Here is a 26,186-nt window from a genome sequence, read left to right as displayed (position 1 = left end):
ATTTATTTCATGATATTTGGGTTGATCATGATGTGATTCAATATAGTATCAGTTTAGTTTATATTTTTCATGCATAATAATTAATTTTATGAGATAAATACTTTTATTATATGTTTGAGTATATATTTATCTTTAAATTAAAGTACTATATATATATGTGACCAAAGTAACATCAAATTTGCAAAATTTTCTAACCTCAACTTATGAGTTGTTACCCTTTTTGTATATATTGATTTTTTTTCTTAGCGCAGAGAAAGTCCAATAATATATGGCACAGTAGACATTTATTATTTGCAATACAAAATTTATATTAAGTTTGGGATAAATGTGCAAAGCGCATTCCTAGGATAAACGTGCAACAAACGTTCCCAAAAACTAGTTACAATGAAAATAAGGAAATGTCTTAAAATAATCCTATAATATATTCTTGAGTTTGTTAAACAGGGTCTGAATCAAATCCATTACAAAAACATCACAATACCAGTTAAATCACTATTTTTCTATTCATCAATGCATGTACAAAAATACCATCCTAACTTGTATAAAAGAGATCTCTATTTGTGTATTTCTTTCTCTATTCTAGTGAATCACACGAAAGACTTGGGCTGTGCCTCACATTTGGTAATGAAATTAAAACTTTTTGAAGACACAAAATTACAGTTTGATGTGAAGCTTGTAGTAGTTGTAAACCTCCAGATTTGTGGACCATAATGTATTGATTAAGTTCATTGTGCTATAGCCTCCTTTGCTTCACTCTGTGTGACCTTGGATAAATCATCAACATCACGAGTTTGTAGACTGATAACCACGTTGTGACAGCGGCCACATAGCAAAGGATGCTCAGTGAAAGAACCTACTTGAGGTGAATAATTCCAGCATCTGTCACATTTCGAGCCATTTGCACGAGATACACCGATCCAGATTTTGTTCCCTTCTTCCATGAGGTATTCTCCAGTGTACTGAACATCTTTAATCCTTTCATCTTGCAAGGAGTTGAGAATCTCCACCTGCAGAAATTGCAAGAATGTATAAAATCAAAGGAAACCACAACATTATGAACTCAAAGAAGACATTTCAATTATGGAGGCCTAGAATACCTAACAGAGACAAAGTATTTCACATTGTAAGACTACTACCACACGTGTGTAACAGAATTCAGCTGAAAAGATTACTATTTGTTGCAAGTGTAACCAGCCCAAAAAACATGTATGATGGCAATTCAAAAGTAGGTTTTCAAGAGGATCCAATTTAGTTTTTTTCAAGCTCACGTGAGCTCGGCAACAACACAGTGAGAACACTTAAAAGAGGGGAAGGCTGGTACTCATAAAAGACATGTAATGGATGCATTTATACCAAGGCCTATAGAACCTTAAGCATAAGTAGTAACTATAAAAAAAAGGGCAGCCCGGTGCACTAAAGCTCCCGCTATGCGCGGGGTCCGGGGAAGGGCCTGACCACAAGGGTCTATTGTACGCAGCCTTGCCTTGCATTAAGTAGTAACTATACAGAGTTAAAATAAATACTGCAGTATACCTGAGATGTTATAAATATGCGATGTAAAGCATCTGCTTCATTTGTAGGTTCACACATTTTGTTTAGTCTCTCAGCCAGGATTTCATTAGAACAATGGAGATACACCTTGGCCTCTAAACTGGAGCCAATCAATTTTCCACTTCGAGCTACTTCTAATGCTTTGTTAACTTCCGTCCTTAGCTGGTCATAGTTGTTCAAATTGTCATAATCAGAAAATGATTGATAAAGTAGTCTGAAGAAAGTGACAATTCAATAGAAACCAAATAGGCTATGTTTGGCATCATGAATGAAACCACAAATAGTTTAAGTTATTAAACAAAATAGAATCTGATGTAATGGACAATCATTCTCTCCCTCAAATTATTAAAGCTACCAAAGTTCGCTGTGGATTTATTGTATGGCATCATAGATATGCAGATATCAGCCCCCTTTGAGCTTCCTTAAGCAACTGGTCGCTAGATTGGAATACTAGGCCAAACTTAAGTTTAACCAACAGGTACCAGATAGAAGTATTGGGCCAAACTATGTGGGTTAGCTGGCTCAGATGTATAACAGTTACCTCAAGAATTTTTACCCATAAGTCAACTTCTTCCTCTGGAAAGGAAAGGTATTCTGCATCTAGTTCAGGCCATCTTGACTCAAAAACAAATTTAGCAACATGCCCATCATCAGTAGTATACTGAAAAGGAAGATGCTGCCACATATCCTCAGCCAGATGGGGTAAGATGGGAGCAATTATCCTTCCTATTGAAAGCAAATGGGCTTCAAGGACTGTTTGACAACTCCTCCTTGTAAGACTTGCACTCCCCCTGAAAATAACAAAAAAATGTTTATTAGGTAATTTAAAATTCATTATAAAGGTAGCAAGAAAGTACTCAAAGCATACAAACTACAGCATAGTTGTATCTGTTACAATCTCAAAACTTCTATAAAATCCATGTACTAAACTAAGTCTTCTACCATATTTCCTCTACAGCAAGTCTTCTACCATATTTCCCCTACACCAAAAGTACACATTGAAGACTTTATCTTTAACAATAGCTAAATGATTCTTCTGATTCTCAAAATATCTCTTATTTCTTTCCAACAAAATGGTCCAAAAGATGCAGAGGGGTACGGTTTTCCAGATTTGCTTCAATTTGTTTCCTGACTTTCTGATTCTGCCAACAAACCAATAGGCCTTTCACATTCTTTGGCATCATCTATTGCACACCACTCATATTCAGGAACAGATCCCGCTACTGCTTTGTATGATTGCAATGAAAAAACAGATGTTCTGCAGATTCCTGAGAATTTTAACAGAAAACACATCTACTGCACAGCGGATTTCTCTTCACTGCAACATATCTTGACTTAAGCATGCATTTCTAACTGCAACTCAACTAATTTACACTAGCATCTGACTAAGATTTCAATACGAGTTGTTAATGAGTTCATGTAACAAGCAGAAGTCTGGATTCAAAGCTCTCGACCTACAGTTTCTAATATAAAGAAAGTTAATAGCAGCAGAAGCCTCAATGTAAAGGAAGAACAAGGTATGAATCCCCCACACAAAGTCAATTTTCAGAAGATCTTTCAAAACTCATATACAGAGGTGATAAAACCCAACAACTCATATACGAGACATGATACCTATAACCGAAATGATGACTTCAAGTCAAGAATTGAAGACGGAGAATACCAACTTCCCTAAGAGAAGTAGCTAGGATCTCAAGTTTCATAGTTGATGCAAAGACTCTTAGTAAACATGTTTATACCATCAAACTGCAGTTTTAAAGACGTGAACACGCGTTGAAACATACAAAATCTCAGTAGAGATTACATAAGATAAATCTGATACTTACTAAGACATTCTACAGAAGTAATCGACTGTCAACCAAGTTAGCATGCCACATCAAATTGAGTCAAAACCTATCAGGGAAAGATATATTGGAACAAGGTTCTGTTGCTTTTTCTATAGCAGATAATCTACACATCAGGCTTCCAGAAACAGCCCAAACTAACTGTCCTCCATCTATATAAAAGAGTGCATGAGGAGGCATTGATATATTTCTTAGTAGTCCATAAAATGAAATTAATTGTGCTTTGATGAACTGCTCAAGCTTCAGGGAAATTAGTATTCCGATCATTTATTTGATCGAATAAAAGAACTAAAGTCGCAAGCCTACAATAAAACAAACAGGATAGTTCATTAACCGAGATATCAGCAGCAGGAATTCTTGCAAGCTTTGGCCCCTCTGATAAGAGGGTAAATTTGGCTTCCTTTCAGTTTAATGGAAAGTGACACTTCTACTCCAACATTTGACACTTATCCAAATGAAAATAAAGCAAACAAACTGATTTAAATTTCAAGGAATAGTTTGATCCACCACACCAGCAACTCTAAGCAACCCAAAATCCAACCCTTCCCAAATTCCCTGCTTCTCCTCCCTAGTCCTGCATCCAACTCCAGTTGACCGAGTTTACACATTATTGAGATTAATGTCTGATTAACAAACACGATGCACACTGTGAAGGAAGATGTGAAAGAACCAGGTCCTTATTCCATGGTTCTTACATGCTATGAAAAACTGCATCTATGTTAATATCTTGTACTGAGATATCTTCGGAAAATATACGAAAAAGTATATTTATATATTTCCTGTACTATTCAGATTATAATATGTAAGATATTTACAGGATCTTCATGGTATTTGAATTGGAAAAGGATTCCACATGAAGGAGATATTTTTGAAAAGTCGCGTCTTAAAAAATCTTTTCGGATGTAGAATAGGAGTTGATTCTGATTTCCTTAATTTCCAGGATCTTCGAGATATATGGTTTCCTTGTTTATGTGCTTACTAACAAGAAGAGTATATATTCTATACTTCCTCCAGGAAATCATTCATTCACACATTGAGAGAAAAAAGAACAAGTCCTAAAGCTTTCAAGCAATGAGCTGTTCATGGAAGATCTGAAGACTATCTGAGAGTGAAGAATTAGTTGAAGACTACGGTCCTTGTGTAGTGTTTCAATTGAGTCCAGTCCTAATTCAATTGTATTAGGCTTATCAAGTCGTAACCATCTTCTTTTAAGAAGTATATCTAGGTTGCTGATGTTCTAGTGAATAGAACAGTTGTGATGTCTTTGTTAGTTCTTAGTGATAAGAATAGTTGTTGAGTCATATGTAGTAGGTTCTTGTAGTGAAAACAATTATGATGTCCTTGCAAGTTCTTGAAGTAAAGAACGGTGCGTTCCAAGTCATAGTTGACTTTAGGGGAGTGTGGCAGTCGAGTGACTGTTGACGTCAAGGCTTAGAGGTAAGTCTTAGGGTTGCAAGGATTTCGTAATTTGAATTCAGGTTTGGAGGAAAATCCTACCGGGATAGGTCGTGGTTTTTGCACCTTTTGAGCTGGGTGATTTTCCATGTAAAAATCTCGTGTTCTTATTATTTTCGCATTTTATGTTTCTGTATTTAAACTGAACATAGAACCAGATTCACTAGTGGGTTAAGCAAATTTTAAGAGTTAAGAGAAAATCTGTTGCGACCCCAATTCACCCCCACCCCTCTTTAGTTGTTAAGGTGCACCCAAACTGACAATTGATAGCAGAGCCACCCATCTACTGCTACCTCTCCCTTGTCACCTTCTACACCCCTTGCTCCCTGCCCCAACAGATGCCTTATCTCCATCACCTTTACTGCAGTTTCTCTCCCTCCTTCCTAAGCGCAATGCTAGAGTTCTAGCTACGGTTGCGGCAGAAATCCAGTAGCTTTAGCCAAAATCCTTTAATTGTGCTAAGAATCCACTTAATACGTATAAATAGTTTATCCAGAAACCAGTAAACAGCCTGTTCTAGAACTTAGAACCAATAAACACAAAATTATGGATCTGCCCCTACTCATTCCCTCGCAGCTCCTGCCTTCTGAGCTCCCATTGTCTCCACTCTGACGATCTCTGATGAGTCAATGATTATCTCTTACCAGCAGCAGATTTCTAGAGTTCTAGCTACGGTTGCGGCAGAAATCCAGTAGCTTTAGCCAAAATCCTTTAATTGTGCTAAGAATCCACTTAATACGTATAAATAGTTTATCCAGAAACCAGTAAACAGCCTGTTCTAGAACTTAGAACCAATAAACACAAAATTATGGATCTGCCCCTACTCATTCCCTCGCAGCTCCTGCCTTCTGAGCTCCCATTGTCTCCACTCTGACGATCTCTGATGAGTCAATGATTATCTCTTACCAGCAGCAGATTTCTTTTGGTATCACTTTTTTCTGATTATTTTTCTTCTTTCCAAAATATTGTATGAAAAGTACCTAAATACAGCTCATTTTGATGGCATTTGAATGGGTTTAATAGATTAAGAGCCAAAAAGCAACTTCTGGATAAATCAGAAGTACCTTATACAGTAGGAACCAAAACTGCAAAAGGAATCCTTATAATTACTATATTTAAAGCTCTTTTAATATGGTAGCATTATGTCTTGCTTTGTTTTATATTCTTTTGTTATTTTTTTAAAAAAATTCCAGGACTTGAAACCTTAGACAAGCTTGGAAGAGAAAAAGACGTGAAGAGCATGTAGAGATGCAACATGTATTACCCAACATAAAGCCGATCCTTCGCAACATCAAGATAGAAGTTTGAGAGGTCAACTATCACAAAGCGCTGAATCACCTGCACGGACAATAAAGAATAATAACATAAAAATGGATGTCAGGCATTAAAGGGATGAAATTAGTAAATAAGTATCAAAACAACTGAGACCATCAGCTGATAATTAGAGTCATTTCAACAAAGATTGCCACAATATTGACAAGAAATAATGCTACATATTTGTAAAGACCGTAATCATTAACTGACAAAGATTGCATTGTACTGGAATAATATGTCAATTTTTGTAGGATCCTTGTTATCTTCTTGCCATAATATTGACAAGAAATTGCTACTGTGTCTTTGCCTCAATCTATTCCGGCCCCACATTCTGCACCCCTCACTCTCTCTCCTCTCTCTCTCACACACAGCAGCAGCAGCCACTTTATAGCAGCTAAACCTCCTTCCTCGTTTTTACACTAGACCCTTGACACTGCTGCAACTACATTTCCAGCAAAAAGAATTTGCTGCTCTTGTACCTACATTCTCAGCTAAAAGACCTGACCATGACGAGACTCCTCACTGTGCTGGAATAGAACAAACTAGGTAACAATGAATGTGTACATTCCTTTAGTGTATCATGGAGCTTTTCTTCCAGAAATCCTCCTCAATCTAACCTTACCATTTCAAGACAGGCTATTAAGTTACCTTCCATTGGAATTATTCAAGCTATTCTGTTTCAGCAGTGATCCAACATAGCACTAGATAAGAATCAACCAATTCCCTCTCTATTTTGCAGAAATATCCACCAATAATGCGATTGGAAAGCCAAAACTAACTCCTAACAAGTTGATGGTTTTTCATCAACCGCTTATAGAAATGCACATTCACTAGTGGTGGAATTTAACACCAGTCTGCATCTGGTGGATTATTTGGACAAAAAGAAACATAAGGTTTTTGAAGATAGTGCTAACTCTTTCATAAAAATTAAGTTTATTTTATAATTTCGTTTTACTTTTGGTGTAGAAAGGAATTGTAAATGAGGATGAAGAGCCTGCATCTGGTGGATGATTTGGACAAAAAGAAACATAAGGTGCTTTTAAGATAGTGTTAACTCTTTCATAAAGATTAAGTTTATTTTATAATTTTGTTTTACTTTTGGTGTAGAAAGGAACTGTAAATGAGGATGAATAACTGTTAGGATTCATGGAATCCTTAGATGATTTTAGGGTATCTTTTCTATTTTCTCTACTTGTACATATTTGTCAGCACATCTTGGTGTTGTGCACTATCAATAAGATCCTTACTTTTCTCCAAAATAAAAGGGCAGCCCTGTACACAAAGCATTCCGCATTCATGCAGGGTTCAGGGAAAAACCACACCCCAATGGAGTTTGGTGTAGGCTGCCATCATGACCTATAGGTCACTCAGAGACAACTTTACTATTGCTCCCCTCCCCTCCCCTTCTCCTTACTTTCTCAAAAAAAAAGTAAAGAAAATGTTCCTTTGCTGAATAAAAATCATTGTATTCAACAGAATCGGTGTGTTATGTTCCTTGTCGTCAATCCTAAGGACTTTCGATATTGACCTTCTAATTTTCTTCTGTATTACCTTGTTCATCTGTTGAACAAATACTTTCTTCCATACTTCTTGTGCTAAGCCTTTATCATTTTCCCAAAATATCCTCCATGCAGCCAGACCCTACGCATAGCGGGAGCTTAAGTGCACCGGGCTGCCCTTTTTTGTCCTCCATGAAACCAGAACTCTTCAACTATCTTCTGTTCTCCACACTACGAAGTACAACTGCAGCGAGTTGACGGCCTCTAGAGAACTTCAGATTTTACACTCTAACTTTGGGCAGGATCTTGACTTTGATGTGTGATTGGTGGCTGAAATGGTTCCTTATTTTTGGAACTGACATGGTTTATATACTTGAATAAAGAATCTCAGTTTAGTTTCTAGTTTCTTCAGACTTTGCATAACTATCGTAAAACTAGAACAAGTAGGAAACTTCAGGCTTTAATCTTCTGAAACTTTGACACTGTTAGTGATGAAAGACTTGACTTTTACTGTGACTGGTAAATGGTGTTTATATCATTAAACGTCACTGCTAAAGTGTCACGTCTACCTAAACAATAAGCTCATGTTGACACACAGATACGACACAACTAATCTGCTAGTAACAGCCATATTCTCATCTGCTGACGCACTGAGAGTAATGCACATAGTTTAAACAATGACAACTCTTGCACTTAACAGAAACTGTTAAGCTCCTCTTTTTCTTCAAAGATATGCACTCTTACTATATTCAATCAAACAAGTTCCTTTTTCCATGTAACCAAAGTTTTAGAGTCATCACATTTCAGGAACTTGAAACATAAACTTGGCTTTTAAAGAAACCATACCTGAAATATTTTGAAAAACTGATAACTATCGTAGCTCTCTCTAATGTTGTTCACAACATTAGCAAGCTGGAATAATGCATGCTGATCAATCATCGGAAGATCACTATACGGAACTGTATAATCAGCCTGCAGAAAGAAAATTTCAAATAATACTTCACCTTCGAAAACTACAATGTTAAGTATGAACATCTAATTCAAGAAAACTAATAAAATCATCAACTTTAACAAGTAACAAGTAATACTCAGTTCAAGAGTCGAGCATAAGAGGGATCTATAACACAGATTGCAAATGCTCTAGGTGTTTGCGTGTGTGTGTGTGTGTGTGTGTGAGAGAGAGAGAGAGAGAGAGAGAGAGAGAGAGAGAGCTTAGCGAAAAAAGAAGATGATGCTGCACATGTAATTAGAACATGTGTGTAAACATTTTCATTTGGAAATGACCTCAATTGAGATTGTTTAACCTACTTTCCAATCATGGAGATTTGCTAGAAGGAATCGGAGTGTTCCTCGCAATTTCCGGTATATGTCAGACATTTGACGAAGGACTAGAGGTCCAATTAGCATGTCGCCAGTATAGTCTACACTTGAAACCCAAAGCCTTAAGACATCAGCACTATATGGAGGATTTTCCTGTCAAAGGTAAAGTAGATATGTCATTTCTTGTCAAGAACAGGTTGATTTGCACAAAAATTGCTGTAAATTGGCAACATACCTTTTGGTTTTTCCCTCCTTCAATCACCATCCTTGGATCAACAACATTGCCCAAAGATTTGCTCATTTTCAACCCCCTCTCATCCAGTACAAATCCATGTGTAATAACACCATGATAAGGGGCCTGGCCTGCAATTATGACATGCAACGAGGAAATTACTGCAGTTATAGGGCAACACGTCGAAGAGACAAAACCTAAAAATAATGAAATCAGTAATTACTGTCATGTACTAAGATCCCGTACTAAGTACTTTGACAATATGCTTCTTTTGCATCATCTGTCATTGTCTCCAATTTACAGAAGTTTCTCCAAATCCTTTAGCCTCTTTCAGAATACAACTTACCACTGTTTAAGGAGACAAGATGGTTACACTATAGGTCTATAGATGAAGTTGCACAGAGTGGGGGAGGGGGGGGGGGGGGGGAGAGACCTTTATCAATAATTGCAGAGAGGCAGAGAGTAGAGAATATAGTCACAGATTCAGATGTAGAAATTGAAGAGCCATAAAGACCAAGGAGGCCAAGGGATCACCAATTCCCCTGGAAGTTCAAATATAACCCTGTTCTTTTCCTACTTCTCATAGCCAAGCTTGATATTTTCCACGGGAGAAAAAGAGACTAATAAAAGATTCTCTAAAGCTTAACTAATATTACAAAGGATGAAGAAGAGGACGACAAATGCCCCTTACCTTTTGTGGCAATACTTGTTAATAAGGAACTCTGGAACCAACCACGATGTTGATCTGTCCCCTCAAGATACAGATCTGCAGGGTAATTAAGGCTTTCTCTTTTGTCCAGAACTGCAGCCCACGAGGAACCTGAGTAAACAGAGGTTAACTTATAATCCTAGTGCTAAAGAAAAATCACATTAGGGAACTAACCATGAAATATAGTTAGACAACTTAAGCTGAACAACGGCTGACAGAGGTTTAGTTTCTTTCCAATAATCTCCTGGCTGTAGTCAAGTCCGCTTGACTCAGCCTAACACTCAGTTGGGTTCATTCGGGACTTAAGAGTTATTTTAGGTGACAAAGAACAATAAAGGCACACATGGATATGGATCAATCACCCAACCCTTATAAACATCAGGGAAACAACAGAGAAGCAACAACATAACAACAACATACCTAGTGTAATCCCACAAGTGGGGTCTGGGGAGAGAAGGAAAAGACAACAGAGAAGACACACACAAAAAGGAAAAGAGAGAGAGAGAGAGAAGGATGGAATAAAAGTATACTACAACAACAACATGCCAGTGTAATCCCACAAGTGGGTCGGAGGAGGATGGTGTGTATGCAGCCTTACCCCTACCTTATGAAGCTAGAGAGGTTGTTTCCGATAGACCCTCAGATCAAGTAAAGCATATCAAAATCAATAAGAAAAGAAAATACAGTAGTGAAGAAACCATATAGAAAATAATGGGAAAAAAAACAACAACAACAACAAATACTATGATAACTAAAGAGAGAAAACAACATGTAATAATAAAATCGAAAAATAAGGTAGTAGGAGAGTGCTAATAATAATACTAATAAGGAAAAGTCGACAACACTCAACTACGTACTGACCTTCTACCCTAATCCTTGACTTCCATATTGTCCTATCTAGGGTCATGTTCTCAGTAAGCTCCTGTCTAATCACCTCTCCCTAATACTTCTTCAGCCTACCTCTACTCTCCTAAGACTCACCATAGCAAACTTATTACACCTCCTCACTAAGGCATATGTGGATCTCCTCTTCACATTCCAGAACCATCTCAATCTCGCCTCCCTCATCTTATACACTACGGAGGCCACTCCCACCTTGTCTCAAATATCTTTGTTCTTGATCCTATCTCTCCTAGTATACCCACACATCTATCTCAATATCCTTATTTTCGCCACTTTTATCTTCTAGACATGCGAGTTCTTGGCCCAGACGATTAGATTTTACCCATGTCCCATGGTGCCATAAAGTTTCAAACAATCGATGATCAACATTTATCCCACAAAGGAAATTGTTTGATCTAGTTCAACAGGTAGAGAGTACTGAAAGAAGCTATATCACCTGAGTCAAACCAGACATCCATCGTATCTGACCCTTTTTCATAATTTGATGCTATATCGTGATATTTCTCAGGAAGTAATTCCTCCACTGACATGTACCACCATGCATCACTTCCTTTTTGGGAAATTATAGCTGCAAAATCACGATTCAAAGTAAGGTTTACCATTACATAGTCTAAATGCAAACTGACGATTTTAATATTTTAATACTCCCTCCGTTTCAATGGTTTGTCTGTTGACTTGGCATGGAATTTAAGAAAGTAAAGAAAACTTTTGAATCTTATGGTCTTAAGCTAATTGTAAAATGTACCAAAATGTCATTTAATCTTGTGGACTAAAACATGTCATGTGGAAAGTTAGAATGCAAGAGTTGCCAAAAAAAAAGGAATGAGACGTTCTTTTTTAAACAGGATAACAAGGAAAATAAGACAAAACAATTGAACCAGAGGGAGTAAGATTCATATGCAATGTAGTAGACAAGCTATTTATCGTTCCCCCAAATAGGATCTAGAGCATGAAGGACAATAGACCTATTAGTCTAGTGGAAAGCATCTGTAAGATCATTTCTAAGGTGTTTCCCATTAGACTTAAAAGGTGTTGGACGAGACTATTTCTACTTCGCAAAATGCTTTTGTTGAAGGCAAACAGATCTTGGATGAACCACTGGATAGAAATCGAAGTATTGGATTCAAGGAGAAAGCAAGGAGTGTCAGGTGTCTTGTGTAAACTTTATCTTGATAAGGCATATGATCACGTGAACTAGAAATTCCAAGTTTCCCTCATGCTTCAAATGGGAATTGAGGAGAATTGGAGGAAATGGATTTTCTTTTGCATCTCTTCGGTGAGATTTTCTGTGTTGGTGAATGATAACAGTGTGGCTTCTTTGGGAGTTCAAGGAAATTGAGAACACGGTTGGGTCTCTTCCGAACTACATATCTTGGAGTACCATTAGGTGCACCTAATAATATAGTGTGGAGCCCAGTTCTTCATAGGGTCGAGAAGAGACTACCGGGGTGCCAAAAAAAGATACTTGTTCAAGGGAGGGAAGGAAGTGCTTATCAAGAGTATTTTATCAAGCATCCCCACTGACTACATGCCTTTGTTTCATGCTCCAACTTCGGTTACTGAAAAGTTGGAAAGGATTCAGAGAAATTTCCTATGGGAAGCAACGGATGGGGCAAGAAGTCACATGGTGCAGTGGGAGACTGTCACTTCTCCTAAAAAACGGGGAGGCTTTGGAATTAAAGATTCAAAGGTCTTTACCAAAGCTTTGTGGGGAAAGTGGCTTTGGAGGATCAGGTAGAGGTACAAGCTTTGTGGAGGGGAGTGACAACGTATAAATATGGGGTTACAAAAGGGGGGTGGAGAACTAGAGATATCAATTTGCCTTTTGACTGTTGTCTGTTGAGGAATATCATGAAGGGATGGAATTATTTTTGGAAAATTATCTCATTCAAGGTCGCAGATGAGAGGAGAGCATTATTTTGGAACATAGTTTTTTTTTTTTTTTTTGGGGGGGGGGGGGGTTCTTATTGAAAGATGAATTCCAGAGTTTATACAAAGTATCTTGCCAAAAAGACTTGCCAATCCAGTAAAGTAGGGGGACACAAGGCCGAGAAACATTTTGGGACTTGGGATTTAGAAGGGAATTTTCGGATTGGGAAATGGTTGAGTTTCAAGATTGCTAGCCTTACTACATAAGCAAGTCAATTCTGCGTTCTAATGTTCGGAGGTGAGGTCTAGGAAATAAAGAAATGTTCTCTATGAGGTCTTTTTATGAGAAACTCTTGGTTAGGGAGGAGATGAATTTTCCATGTAATGCAATATGGATTCCAAGGGTGCCGAGGAAGGTATTTTTTCACTTGGCTAGCTACTAGAGGGATGGTTTTGACTGCGGAAAATATTAGAAAGTGGAAGGTTTTCTACATTTGTTGGTGTTACATGTGCAAGGACGTGGATCATCTTCTCTTACATTGCGGGCTAACCATGAGGCTATGGGGGATATGTTTAGGCGGTTGGCACTCCATGGGAAATGTCAAATACTGTGAAAAATTGATGTTCATTTGGAAGAACTGGAGAAGGAAGAGAAAACAAAGGGCTTGGAATGTGGTTTCACTTGCTTAATAATGTGGGTAGCTTGGAGAAAGAAATAAGAGATCTTTTGAAGGTGTAGAGTCAAGTGTCTCTCAATTGAGTAGTAGTCTTTGTTTCCTTATTTTCTTTTGGTGTAAGCCTTAAAATTCCTAGTTGTATAGATGATTGAGTGGAGATTATAGAGAATCATATCTTTTGTAGATTCTTTACCTTGTGGTATACCCCTTGTATACAGCCAACTTGGCCATATGTATGAATGAAAATACATTTACTGATCAAAAAACTTATCATGCCCCAATGAAGATCCAGCATAACAGAGAAGTACAGGAAATCACAACATGAGGGATTTACATTTGATATGATCTACAGTCTCTTCATTCATCAGTGGTTCCTTTGATTCAACGTGATAAAAGACTGGAATGGGGACTCCCCATGTCCTTTGGCGTGATATACACCAATCAGAGCGGCCAGATGTCATGGCAGAAATACGGTTTACTGCCTGGACACAATCATGTTATGCAGTTACAAAGCCACTAGAGGACCAGCTGCTATCTTTAAAAAATTTGAGAGCCTCAGAAGTATTAACACATGCCTGAGAAGGAATCCAAGTTACTTGGTTGATTGCATCCATTGCAGCATCACGAAATCCTTCTACTGATGCAAACCATTGTTCAGTAGCCCTGAATATAGTGGGCTTCTTTGTTCTCCAGTCATAAGGGTATTTGTGTTCTGCACAACATTTATTTGAAGAAATAACAAGGATTAGATTCAGAAAAAATATCACAACATTTAATGAATCACAGAAGATATATAGGTTGCAGACACCTTGAATAGGCAATGAAACAGTAACCACTTACTATATGGCTCTACCATGACCATTGACAGGTGTTCATCCAAGTAATCAATAACAGCAACATTGCCATTGCCAAGCACATCAAGACCCCTAAATTGTCCAGCTTCTTCTGTAAATTTCCCATCATCGTCAACAGGGGAAACTAAAGGCAAGCCATATTTCAAACCGGTTACATAATCTTCCTGTCCATGACCAGGTGCGGTATGTACTAATCCAGTTCCCGACTCTGTTGTAATGTAATCACCACCAATGACAACAGGGCATTCCCGTTTATCTATAGGATGGGTGTACCTGAGAAAAGTTGGAAGTAGATTTCTGATGTAATATTGAACAATTCCTCTCTAGTAATAAGTGTGAGGAACTCATGCACAACAGTATTTTTTTTTTTGATAACCAACTCATGCACCACAGTATTGACAACTTCATTATGGACTATCTGACCAACATGGTTTATACTTAAGGTCCATCATTTGAATTTTTTTAAAACAATGATGTCCGGGCCAGTTTGGGCGCATGCTGCGCACCTCGATTATTCCTCCGGGCACCTGCTACCTCCCACCAGAATAGGTACCGGTTAACCCCACCAAGGCTTAGGCAAATAGAAATAAATCACCAAGTGATTTTTTGCATCAGCTAAGCTGAGATCTGAACCTGAAACCTCATGGTTCTTCTACCAGCCCATTGACCACTAGGCCACGCCTTAGGGTGCTACCATTTGAATTGTATTTGGCAGCATAAAATAATAAGTTGGGACAATCAAGCTTACAAGTTCAACACTTCACCTGCAATTTTCAAGATCTGAACCCAGTACTGTTTTCTTCAAGGTAAGCTTCAAGCCCCATTTTGTTTCTAAAGTTGATACAAGGTCCAGAGCTACAATAAGATGTAGGCTTTGATCACCCTTCATGAAATTTCCAAACCTCTTCTTTCCATCAGCAGAAGATGTAGAACTGTCTATAGATGCTGAGGAAACTTCAACAACAGCATATTGAAGCTTACTATTTACCGCAACAGCTGCAAACCCCGACATGTATTATTAGACAATAGTAGTACCTCAATAAATGAATTTCCATACCATGTCTTGATGAGCCTTAACTATAGAAAAAACAAGCAAAATTTCACATGATAACAGACTAGCAGCACTTAATTTTTATTGAGAGAATAGACTGTGCTCAATAAATTCAATTTTAAAGCAAAACAAGAACTTCACTTAAAAGGAAAATATATTTAGCATGTTATACTATAGCGCAACACCGCAAACCTGAAATGCTTCTGAATTATAAAATTTGAGAACAAATCAAACATTGGTTCCTTAAGTCTTTCACAGACACAACTTTATCTAATTCATAAATCTACATTTCTCAAAAGGCAGGAAAAAGGATGCAGCATAAAGATGGACACTGAAATACACACTAACCCGGTTCAGCAAAAGTTGCTCCCCCAAAAAGCAGATTCCTCAAAATTAAAGCAATGACGGAAATTTAAGTGAAAAAATTCAGTCTCACTAAGCAGCAGATATAAGCCCAGTTGTGAAGAAATGGCCCTTGGGTCTAGCTCAGCCCCAATAGCTAGATCACGAGGAGGGAATTGCATAAGATAATATAAGAAGACCATATCCCATTTCCTAAATAAATGTAGGACACCCCCTGCACGTACAGGACTAGACAACTGGAGTGTATATACCAGAACACGAATGCCCAACACTGGAAAACATAACAGGGATCGATGGGTTTGGCTAGGATACCATGTGAAGAAATGGACCTTGGGCCTAACTCATCCCCAAAAGCTAGCTCATGAGAGAACTGCATCAGCACCGTTCTGGTGTTTGGGTGTTTAAATATAAGCTACTCATAGATTGGTTATGTCGTGAAGTGCCAAATCATGCCCACTTATCTAGACAATTTTTCCCATCTTATAGTTAATCATTTCATGTTTATGTGTCATTTCACAATAGTGACAACTACGATATCTAGCACATAGAACTACGACGGTCCGAGCAGCAAATATTTTACTCGAAGCCTTAGTTCACTGTGTCTTATCCTAGATGTGAAAATCCAGCTAGTGGCATTCGAAGCATAACACCTTTCTAAGTTAGACTAGTTAAAGAAAAGGGAGGAAAGTTCAAAATTGTGATGATTTTGTAAAACACCTTACCAGCATTAGCTGGTATTGTCCAAGGAGTTGTTGTCCAAATTGCCAAGCATAGATTGGGCCAGAATTCTTTCAACAAGTCACATGAAGCTGGTACACCAACTAGTCTGAAAATAGCATACATGCTCTTTGACACATGCTCCTCATTATACTGCATAGTAACTTCATTGATGTTAGAGAGAACCATGTATATACACACAAACAAAATACATATACAAAAACACATATGTATACACATTCATATAACTATATCACTAGAAGGTCAAAGTAACGCTGTTCAACCTCTCCAGTAAACTACTTATGATACAACATATATCAAATCAAAAAAAGGAGAGAGGAGAGATGTTAACCAGACCAAATTTCTTCTAGAAAAAATACAACAGGAAGATACAACAATGATATGACCCAGACTGTAATATTGCCCAGACAACTTATGAGGTTTCACCCTCAACTGCCAAAACATACCGAGTCGAAGTCAAAAAATAGCAGAACCTACTGCCACATAAATCATTCAAGTTCTACCAAGGTCAAGTCGAGAATCGCATAGAAATAAGGTCTCTTCAAGAAAAGCAACAATGTAGAAGTCCACGTACCTCCAGTTCAGCCTCTGCAAGTGCAGTTCGAGATGAAGGACTCCAATGAACTGGCTTCCTACCTCTATAGATAAAACCTTGAATAGCCATCTGGCCAAATACTTCAATCTAGTAGAGAAGCATCAATAGGAAAAAAGAGCTGTGTAAGACAGGCTTGAATATTGTCAATATAAAAAGAAAAATATGCAACTTATCCGTCAAAGAGAAAGCACTAGTACTAGCTTACATAACAAGGAAAGAAATAGAGAAGGCACACAAAACATATAGTGCAAAAGCAAACCAGAAAAGCTTGACCAATAATAAGAGCAGAACTATGTGAGATTCGGCTAAACACATCGAAGGAGCTACAAGAATTGCTGTAAACATACCTGTGCAGCCTCATATTCAGGATGAAGAGTTAGATAATGCTGATCCCAGTCAGCCCATACTCCATAGCGCTGCAAGCATCTCAGGACCATAGATGTTAGCATTAGAAATAAAGCGGAATATCAAGAAAGGTAGAACAGAAGGTCAATGATGAAAGAATACAGAACAGAAAGTAGCAAAATATAAACAACCTTAAATGATGTCATCTGACTCTGCACTGTTGATTTTGCAAATTTGGCTGCCTTGTTTCTCAATTTTAGTGGTGTAAGCTCCTTTCTAGCATCATCGTCGAGTGACTGTAACACTGAAGTTAAAATAAGCTGTCATGCCACCAAAATACAAATTAGGGGGCACAGATGGAAGAGAGAAGCATATGGGTATGTCTTCTTTTAAGGAGAAAGCATATGAGTATGTTCTAACATTTTGGTCCTTATTCCATAATTTTTGCCCACAATCCAAATATTTCAGCATGAATTAAAACAAAGTTCTTCTTAAAAGGTACAGCATGAATTACGACACTCAGAATAAGAAGTTACATTTTCCAAAAGCAAAGTCTTGCCAAATAGTTAAGGAATAAGATGGAGTAGCATGAGAATGCCAGCTTACTAATCATAAGGAACTGATAAAGTATGGGAAAGAAAAGAACAGTAGGCAGATGGTATTTCCACATAAGACTCTGCACTACTCCCTATATTACCATCTATGAAAAAGAATCATACTTCACTGAAGAGAAGCTTGTGACACACTTTCTAATCAGAAACCAAGGAAAAAAATAATCAATTGGATTCAAGGGAAATAGTGGATGTTATCTCATGGTTGTACTTAGGACTACAAGCTCTCTAACCAATAATAGCTCTACATTTCTTACATCTCAAAAAAACATGGAAATTGTCTCAGAGATTGGTTTTGACCAGGGAAAAGTCAACCTGAAGTAAACATGATCTGTAATTTTGAGAAATACCGGTGTAGTTAAGTCAAAGAATCAAAAGGAGAGTACGCAAAGGACAACAAAAGTCAACCAAAGAGTGGTAATAGACCCTAAGTACAGCTCTATGTAAAGCACAGGCAACCATCTGCAACTTCAATTTGTAATTGTTTCACAATTTTGGAAATTTGGACAAGGTATTTTGCATCAGAAATGGTTTAGCAACAACAAATGTCTGCTTCTTGACTATGACAATTGAAGTAGCCCAGAGGCAACATACTTCACCAAATTGGTGCCCTTCAAAAAAATGTTTTAATTTTAAGTAGAATAACTGGACCAAGTTATAAAGCCGACTTTGCTAAGCACATTCCCAGTAAGTGTTAGTTAGATCTGCTAACAAAGGTCAGTCTGATATAATAACTATCTAGAGTTAAGCATAGGAATATTAAGCAAACTTGACTGAAGCTGCACAAGCAATGATGTTTACCTTTTAACTCAATTGGTAAGCCATGGCAATCCCAACCTGGAACATACTGAACTCTAAAGTTCTGAAGAAGCTGAGAAACCAGGAGGACTAATGAGTTTTGACGAAAAAATAATAAACAGATATGAAATACACAGCCCATTAATTCTAAAGAAAGCATTTCAACTTTGACATAATTAGTAAAACACAACATAAGTTATAGGCACCAGAAATGCCTGGAAGGTAGCCTATGAGAATCACTTGTTAACTCAGAATAGTGTTCACTTGACTGATGAGTTCATATAACAAAACTTAGGCAACATAGATCACACTAGACATTAACTAGACTGAACAATACTACAGCTATCATAGCACTTTGAAGCAGCATCATGTTAAAGCCCTAAAACCTTTTCTTTTTCTTATTTACTTGTTCACTACAAATCTTACCTAAAGATTCACAGGTAGTAACCTGCTTGCTTCATGTGCTTAAGCTAGCCAACATGGATGCGAAACGATCTATTTATCCAAATCTAGTTGATAAAGCAGATGACACCACAAATCTTACCTAAAGATTCACGGGTTGTAAACTGCTTGCTTCATGTGCTTAAGCTAGCCAACATGGATGCAAAACGATCTGTTTATCCAAATCTAGTTGATAAAAGCAGATGATATTATACTACAACTCAAACTATGTAGGCAAATCATACAATGATTACTGAGTGAGAACTGAGAAGTAAAACAAATCTTTCGACAAACTATCTATAAACACCAACGACTATAGAATTAGGCAAAGTTCAGCTAGTCTTCATTATGTTCCACTCTGCAAGATATATAGAAGGATTTATCTTTCTCTACCATCTTTGTTAGTTTTCCCACCTGATGAGGGGTGAAAATGCAGTGAGCCGCCTTGCGAGCTACATACACTCAGGTATGTTTTGGTTCAACTTGCCATGTTCATTTTCAGGCTCCAGTAAGGAAGTGACTTGAGGTTGATCTCTAGCCAATACCCAAATTTTTAGTTTGCAAGAGCCTGATTCTTTTTCACTTCCAGTGCTTACACTTAGGAAGATCTAGGTATTATATCACATAAATCCTAATGCTCTTCACTTTCCCTTCTCCCTCTTCTTTGCCACAATGTATTTTTTTGACAGAAAAAGGGCCAAAATTACCCTTGAACTGTCTGAAATGGAGCACATATACCCTTCATTTGTTTTTGGTATCAAAAATACCCCTCCCGTCTAACTAAAGGACCACAAATACCTTTCTTTTTAATGAACTGCCACTAGATCCTACTTGGCATCCGGCATGTCAAAAAATAGCCTACATGGCTGTCCACCTAGGCAGCCAACGTGGCTAAAACACCCTCCCTTTTAAATTGATGCCGCCTTCTCCATTTAGAACCCTAATTTCATATTTTTTTCTCCAATTTTTTAAAAAGCTTTCTTCCATTGCAATTATTAGTTGTAAAAAAAATTATTAAATGGTGGAAAGAAGGGAATAATAACAGTACATTTTAAGCTTTTGCTATCTTTTCAAAGAAAAACTTGGAAATGTACGGATCAATGCATGCTGGAAATATATTTAAATAGAAAATTCTTGGAAAGAACTCTTGTGCTGTATTTAAATAGAAAATTCTCAATGAGATAAGGAAATGTCATACTAGAATGTTTTTTTTACTGCATCTGCAGTTTATCTTAGTTGAGCAGAAATTATTCAATTATCTATTTGTTTCTGTTAACATCATAATGTTGCTTTCACATTGTAACAGTAACAGAGCATTGTCTTGGCTTAGGCCAAGAGGTTGCTCTGATTTTCCATAGTATCAGTCACAAAAAGTGCAAAAGGTACATACAAAATGGGTCAGTTTCTTCCCTTTGTTCCGTCATTTAATAGTTTTTTTTACAATAAATAATTGCATTCATTAATTATTAGTACCATTATTGAAGAAAGCTTTTTAAAGAAATTGTAGAAGAAATATAAAATCAGGGTTCTAAATGGAGAAAAAGGCATCAATTTAAAGGGAGGGTGTTTTAGCCAAGTTGGCGGCCTAGATGGACAGCCATGTAGGCTATTTTTTGACACGTCGGATGCCAAGTAGGATCTAGTGGTAGTCCGTTAAAAGAAAAGGTATTTGTGGTCCTTTACTTAGATGGGAGGGGTATTTTTGATACCGAAAACTAAAGGAGGGTATATGTGCTCCATTTCAGAAAGTTCAAAGGTAATTTTGGCCCTTTTCCCTTTTTATTTTATAAGGTAAATAGTTATTTCATTGATGTTGGGAAATTCCCGTATACGAGCATTATACCAGAAGTACAAAGCCTACCAAAAATGTGGTCCTCTACAAAAGTCACACAATCATCTATACAAACAGGGACCTCCTGGGTACACCAAAAAGTGATTAAATTCCTGATAGTATGATGATACAAACATAGGTTTTGTCTGAAATTCTCATGATTGTATACACCTAGTATGTTGGGTTTGCTATCAGTCATTCTTTACTTGATCAAGAAAATAAAGAATGAAAAGCATCATTGAGTTGAAGCTTTCATTATATTTGTTAACATTGAAAAAGCTTTTGCGGTGGCTTAAGATATTTTTAGTTGACAAGGGCCCGTTTGGTCATGCAATTGGGCTTTAAATTTGAAGTTTTGGTTTGAAATTTGTGTTTATTTATGACATTTAAAAAACTTCAATTTCAATTTAAAATTTTGATTTTGGATCCCAAATCCACCTAAAAGGTAGAATTTCAATTCCAAGTTGTTATATCATTTTCTAGAAAATTTAAAACTTGACTCATAAGTTAATATTTGGCAAAAAAAGAAAAAAGAAAAAAAAGATCAATGATTTTAAATTTTGCAAGAAAAAAACGCATGGTCGATGTGACGAGATTGTATGTACTATGTGGAAGGATGATATTTGGCTAGTTACTAGTACTGTTGATTATTGGACCAATAAATCTTTGTAGAATTATGTATATTTGAAAGTTGGTAATAGCATGTAATCGCAAGCATTTATTTATAAAAGGAACATGGAGGTATGTGATTTATTAATGCAGCATCTTAGGATATTTCTATATGTTGTTTATGAACTATGGTTTGCTCATTTGGTAAGACTGTATAAGAGTTGGGAAGGTTTTGATAGTTTGCACAAATTGTGGGGCTTTGTGTGTGCAAACAAAATTTCAACTTTAAGCTAGCGCTTGGCCCTAAATTCCCAAATATTCTTGACAAGTTATTTTTGGTGAAGTTTGACCATGCGTTTGGCCACAAAATTTACCAAGAATATTTGATTGTTTCAAGAATATTTGATTGTTTGAAAAATATTATTTTGCACCCGTAAGTTTTAAAAATTATTAAAAATACCCATAAGTGTGTATTATTAAACATTTTGTAATGAACATGTTCCGCTATAAAAAAAAAAACTTATAACATTTGATAACAAAATAACAATATGTGCAAGAACAATACATTAATCGCATTAAAAACAAATTGTTCTTTTTTTCTCAATCTTGTCACTCAAACTATTCTTTTTCGGATGAGGTAGATAGAGATGTTATTTAATGGTGTTGGTTGACCACGTTAATGGAGTAAGTTGGTAGATAAATATTAGTTGGAATTAATAAATAATGGGTGTTTTTATAAAATATAAAAGTTTGAGGTAATTTTTAATTTTTTACAACTTCCCAAGTTCCCAAGTTCTAGTTTTTTCTAGAACTTGGGAACTTGGGATATTTGCCAAGTAATGGCAAACTATATGGCCAAACACTAGTTCCCAAGTTTTTTTCAAGGTTTTCCCAAAAACTATTTGGGGCCAAATGGCAAAGTACCTCTACTCAAATCAATGATTTCAAATCATGATTCCCAGTTCATGTCCAAATGGCTACTTATAAAGCTTTTTTCTTCTGATCCTGCAGAAGATTCACCTTTTATCTGTCCCAGGAGCTACACAATGACATCATTAAATGAAGGACTTATGTTTGTCAAGTATGATGAAAATAACAGAATTAACCTTATGATGAGGGGTTTCACTATCACAAAATGATTTAACTCAACAGAGAATTTTCACTGATGAATCTCAAAGTACCTCAACAGGGCTCATTACCAGGAAAGTGTTCCAGGTTATGAGATCAAGACTTGAAAGCCAGTAACTCACCGGCTCAACACTCTCAACAGATTACCTATAATCAAACGTGGCAAATCAAATATGATCTACCCGAATGGTCAAAGGAGTGACTGTTGATAACTTGGTACCCAAATCCAAATGTGCCAATCAAGAATTTATTCATAAGCACACAACAAGCTAAAGTGCTATCACTGCTTGAAAGCTAACCACCCAAGAAAACCACTGAATGTGTTGCTACTTAGTTAAATGCACATACAGCAAAAAGAACAACAAAAGGGTGAGCTTACATGCGAACCTTATAACGATTAATAATGTCCTTCAAGATCTTATTCAGAGCATGTCCCATGTGTAAGTCACCATTTGCATAAGGAGGTCCATCATGCAGAACGAAAGTGCCCTATTAAGAAACTCTAAACATTAGTCAAATGCAATTATCATTTGTAAAGATACTTGTGTCAGTCTTCAAGAACTCACCCCATTGTTCCTCTCAACAACTCTTTTAAAAACCTGATTGTCATCCCATATTTTCTGAAGTTCAGGTTCCCTGACTGTGGAATTTGCTCGCAAGCCAAAGGCAGTTTTTGGAAGATCAACCGTGTCCTTGTATTTCCCATCATCTTGCTTAGCCCCTGGACAGTGGACAATATCAAGCAGGATAGTCAGTTTACAACACCACATCTTGTCAGCAACAACCGAAGTGACTAATAACTAAATATAGCCTACATTCATTTGTATTCAGAAAGCCATATTGTCCAGCAAAGTCAACCTACCTTCAGACCTTTTCTTGGCCGCCATTACTGGTCCACGAGATCTCCTCTTCCCAGAGGGACAAGAATCATCATTCGAGTAGGTAGAGTAGCGGGTCATGTTCATAAGAGAGAGAACTCTAGCAGAAGAGCTACTCCTTAAATTTAACAGGCTAACGGAAGTGGTTTCCCTTAAGGATGAACAACTCTTTAATGACCAAAGCTGAGCAAATATAAAAGGTTCTACATCAGCCACAGGAAGTGTAAATGAAGATGCCACAACATTCAAAGAAATCAACCACTATCTAAGTAGGTGTAAGCAATGAATACATAGCTGCCCAACTATGAAGTATAAAAAGAGTGGCATTTCATCAAGCATCTGGCATGCCAACAGTAATCATAGGAGAAATGAGCGAAGCAACAACACTTGCAGATACACAAAATAAAGCGACGCCAATTAGTCCTATGCCTTCTGGGAAAGAAAGTTACTTCCAAGAAATGAATGATCACATTAATAAATAAGTAAAGAATAGAATAATAGCTCAATTACAAAGACTAGCACCTGATCAAACAGCAGGCATTCCAATAATATTCAAGACTCTTTAGAATAAAAAAAATATGAGTGAAGCAACCGCAGATGCACACAATAAATTGACACCTCACTTGGTACTTAATGCCTTCTGACGACAAAGTTACAATTAACCAAATAAAAATTGAATCTTGATTGCATAAAGCTGTCATTTTTTCTCCCACCATTTTATGCGAACCATGTATAGTCAACTAAAATGACATTCATAAGATTCATATTAAGGAAAAAAAATGGGAACAACAATGAAACCCATAAAAGTGGCATTATTTAACAAGAAAACTCATAAAAAGAACCTTATAAGAAGAGGTTTGCATTGCCATTTTGGCTCTAGCAAGGAAAACTGAATTTGAAGCACTGATGCGTTTAGGAAAAAAAGTGGCTTCCATTCATTTGAAAGTACAAAGCTTTCTTCTGCTGCTGCTTTGACTACAGAAGAGGGAAAAACAAGCTGCGTCTCTGCTTTGTGGATAACTGAGCAAGGCAACGAGCTGCTATGCGCCGTGTCTTGGCGTTTGCGATTTTAGCCCCTTTACCTCCCCCATAATTGTATTTTTTGCCTTTGCTCGTGACTTTCTGGAAAACAATTGCACTTCCAACCCTTCTAGTTTGTACTAGATACATAAGCCCATGTCAACACAAGTTTAAAATACGTTAGTTCGTTTGTCCTAATTTATGTGATATAGATAAAATTTGAAGAGTCAATCAAAAGTTTTATGTGTTCTAAAATATTTTAAATTGTTAATTATTGTGATTTATAGTATTTTTTATATAATTTTCAAATTATATATGTTACTCCATCTTAGGGCTATTCAAATTTGATCCGTAATTGATAAGTCAACAATAAAAATTGACTTATTAACTTATTGATATTGGTTTATCGGATAAATGATTGGTGAATGGACTAAAAATTTATAAATAATGATTTATCAATGTGAAGGGTCAATTTTATTAGGGTAAATCGTTAACCCATAAAGTTACCATACTTACACTTTTATTCCTAAATATATAAATAATAAAGTACATATTATAATATTATTTAACCCTAAAGTATGATTAATGATGGCACAATCAAGACCTTCAAGTTATATATGTAGGGTCTTAGCTACATTTTAAAGAGCAAGGTGTCACGGACTTAGACTTTAACTAAGACTTCTGTGCGACACTTGACAACTTACTCACGAATCTTTCACTATCTTGTAAGCTCAAGTAAGCCTTTAAGACTAGATCGCTAAGGGAACGCTAGATTGTAAGAAAGACAAGAGAGTTTTTATGAAGAAGGCTTTTGTATTGCTTTTGGAAGAATGCTTGATTGTTTGATGGTTTGCTACAAATGAATGTCCCCTCTATTTATACAACTCGGCCTAAGTGTAAATAAAAATTGATATACAAGTCGCTCTATATTTACAAAGAAGTCCCTCTCTAGAATTCTCTACACACTCTAGAGAATTCCAAGCCTTTCATGACTTCCCTACAAGCTTCTACAAGGATCTAGAGTCTTCTACTAACCTCTCCAAGACTCTAGATTCTTCTACCTTCTTTAAGATCAAGTGGCGGGTCATAATATTCTCCCCTACCTAATGTGGCGACGACTACGGCGCACTGCTGCAAGAACTCCCGGATTTTGTCCTTAAACTACCACAGGTCTTCATACCTCTCCAGGTGGCCTCCTCCGGAGATTGTCCCTTCCAATGGACTAAGAACATAGCAGTGGCCTGTTGTCCCTGTTTTCGCTTGGCTTGGTAGTCCACAATGGCCTCGATGTCTCGATCATGGTAGGCGGTGATTGTGAGTGACGCCCGACTTGATTCTCCTTGGCTAGGATCATCATTGTCCTCATGGTACGGCTTGAGGACACAAGCATAGAAGACTAGATGAACCTTAAGACGTGGTTGTAGCTCCAACTTGTAAGAGATCTTGCCAACCTTGGCAATGATCCTGAACGGGCCCTCGTACTTTCGCATCAAGTTTTGATACATGCCTCGTAATGCTTTAAATTGCCTTAGGTTGAACTTGACCAAGACC

At 37.0% G+C, this 26,186-nt stretch overlaps 1 protein-coding gene across 2 annotated transcripts; it reads right to left on the bottom strand.

The window, feature by feature from the left end:
* Nucleotides 1-399: 399 nt before the first annotated feature.
* Nucleotides 400-24,738, bottom strand: LOC129887232 (isoleucine--tRNA ligase, chloroplastic/mitochondrial). 2 transcript variants are annotated; one of them, XM_055962241.1, is made up of 22 exons: nt 24,458-24,738; nt 23,600-23,798; nt 23,304-23,458; nt 23,125-23,226; nt 18,732-18,801; nt 17,511-17,623; nt 17,322-17,390; nt 16,954-17,061; nt 16,364-16,511; nt 14,992-15,223; nt 14,214-14,500; nt 13,945-14,085; nt 13,708-13,851; nt 11,264-11,395; nt 9,907-10,035; nt 9,219-9,346; nt 8,972-9,136; nt 8,510-8,635; nt 6,115-6,188; nt 2,093-2,342; nt 1,534-1,713; nt 400-1,007 (listed from the first exon to the last, which is right to left on the bottom strand). In XM_055962241.1, exons 1-22 carry the CDS (start codon nt 24,548-24,550, stop codon nt 726-728), a joined length of 3,327 nt encoding a protein of 1,108 aa, XP_055818216.1. In that variant the 5' UTR covers nt 24,551-24,738; the 3' UTR covers nt 400-725. The 2 variants fall into 2 exon arrangements, with proteins under 2 accessions (XP_055818216.1, XP_055818217.1); XM_055962242.1 differs by having other exon boundaries at nt 2,108-2,342.
* Nucleotides 24,739-26,186: the final 1,448 nt, after the last annotated feature.

This window comes from Solanum dulcamara, chromosome 4 (genome assembly GCF_947179165.1).
Source record: "Solanum dulcamara chromosome 4, daSolDulc1.2, whole genome shotgun sequence".
NCBI lineage: Eukaryota > Viridiplantae > Streptophyta > Magnoliopsida > Solanales > Solanaceae > Solanum > Solanum dulcamara.
The sequence above is the reverse complement of the archived record's forward strand: the minus strand, read 5'-3'. Positions and strand labels throughout refer to the sequence as shown.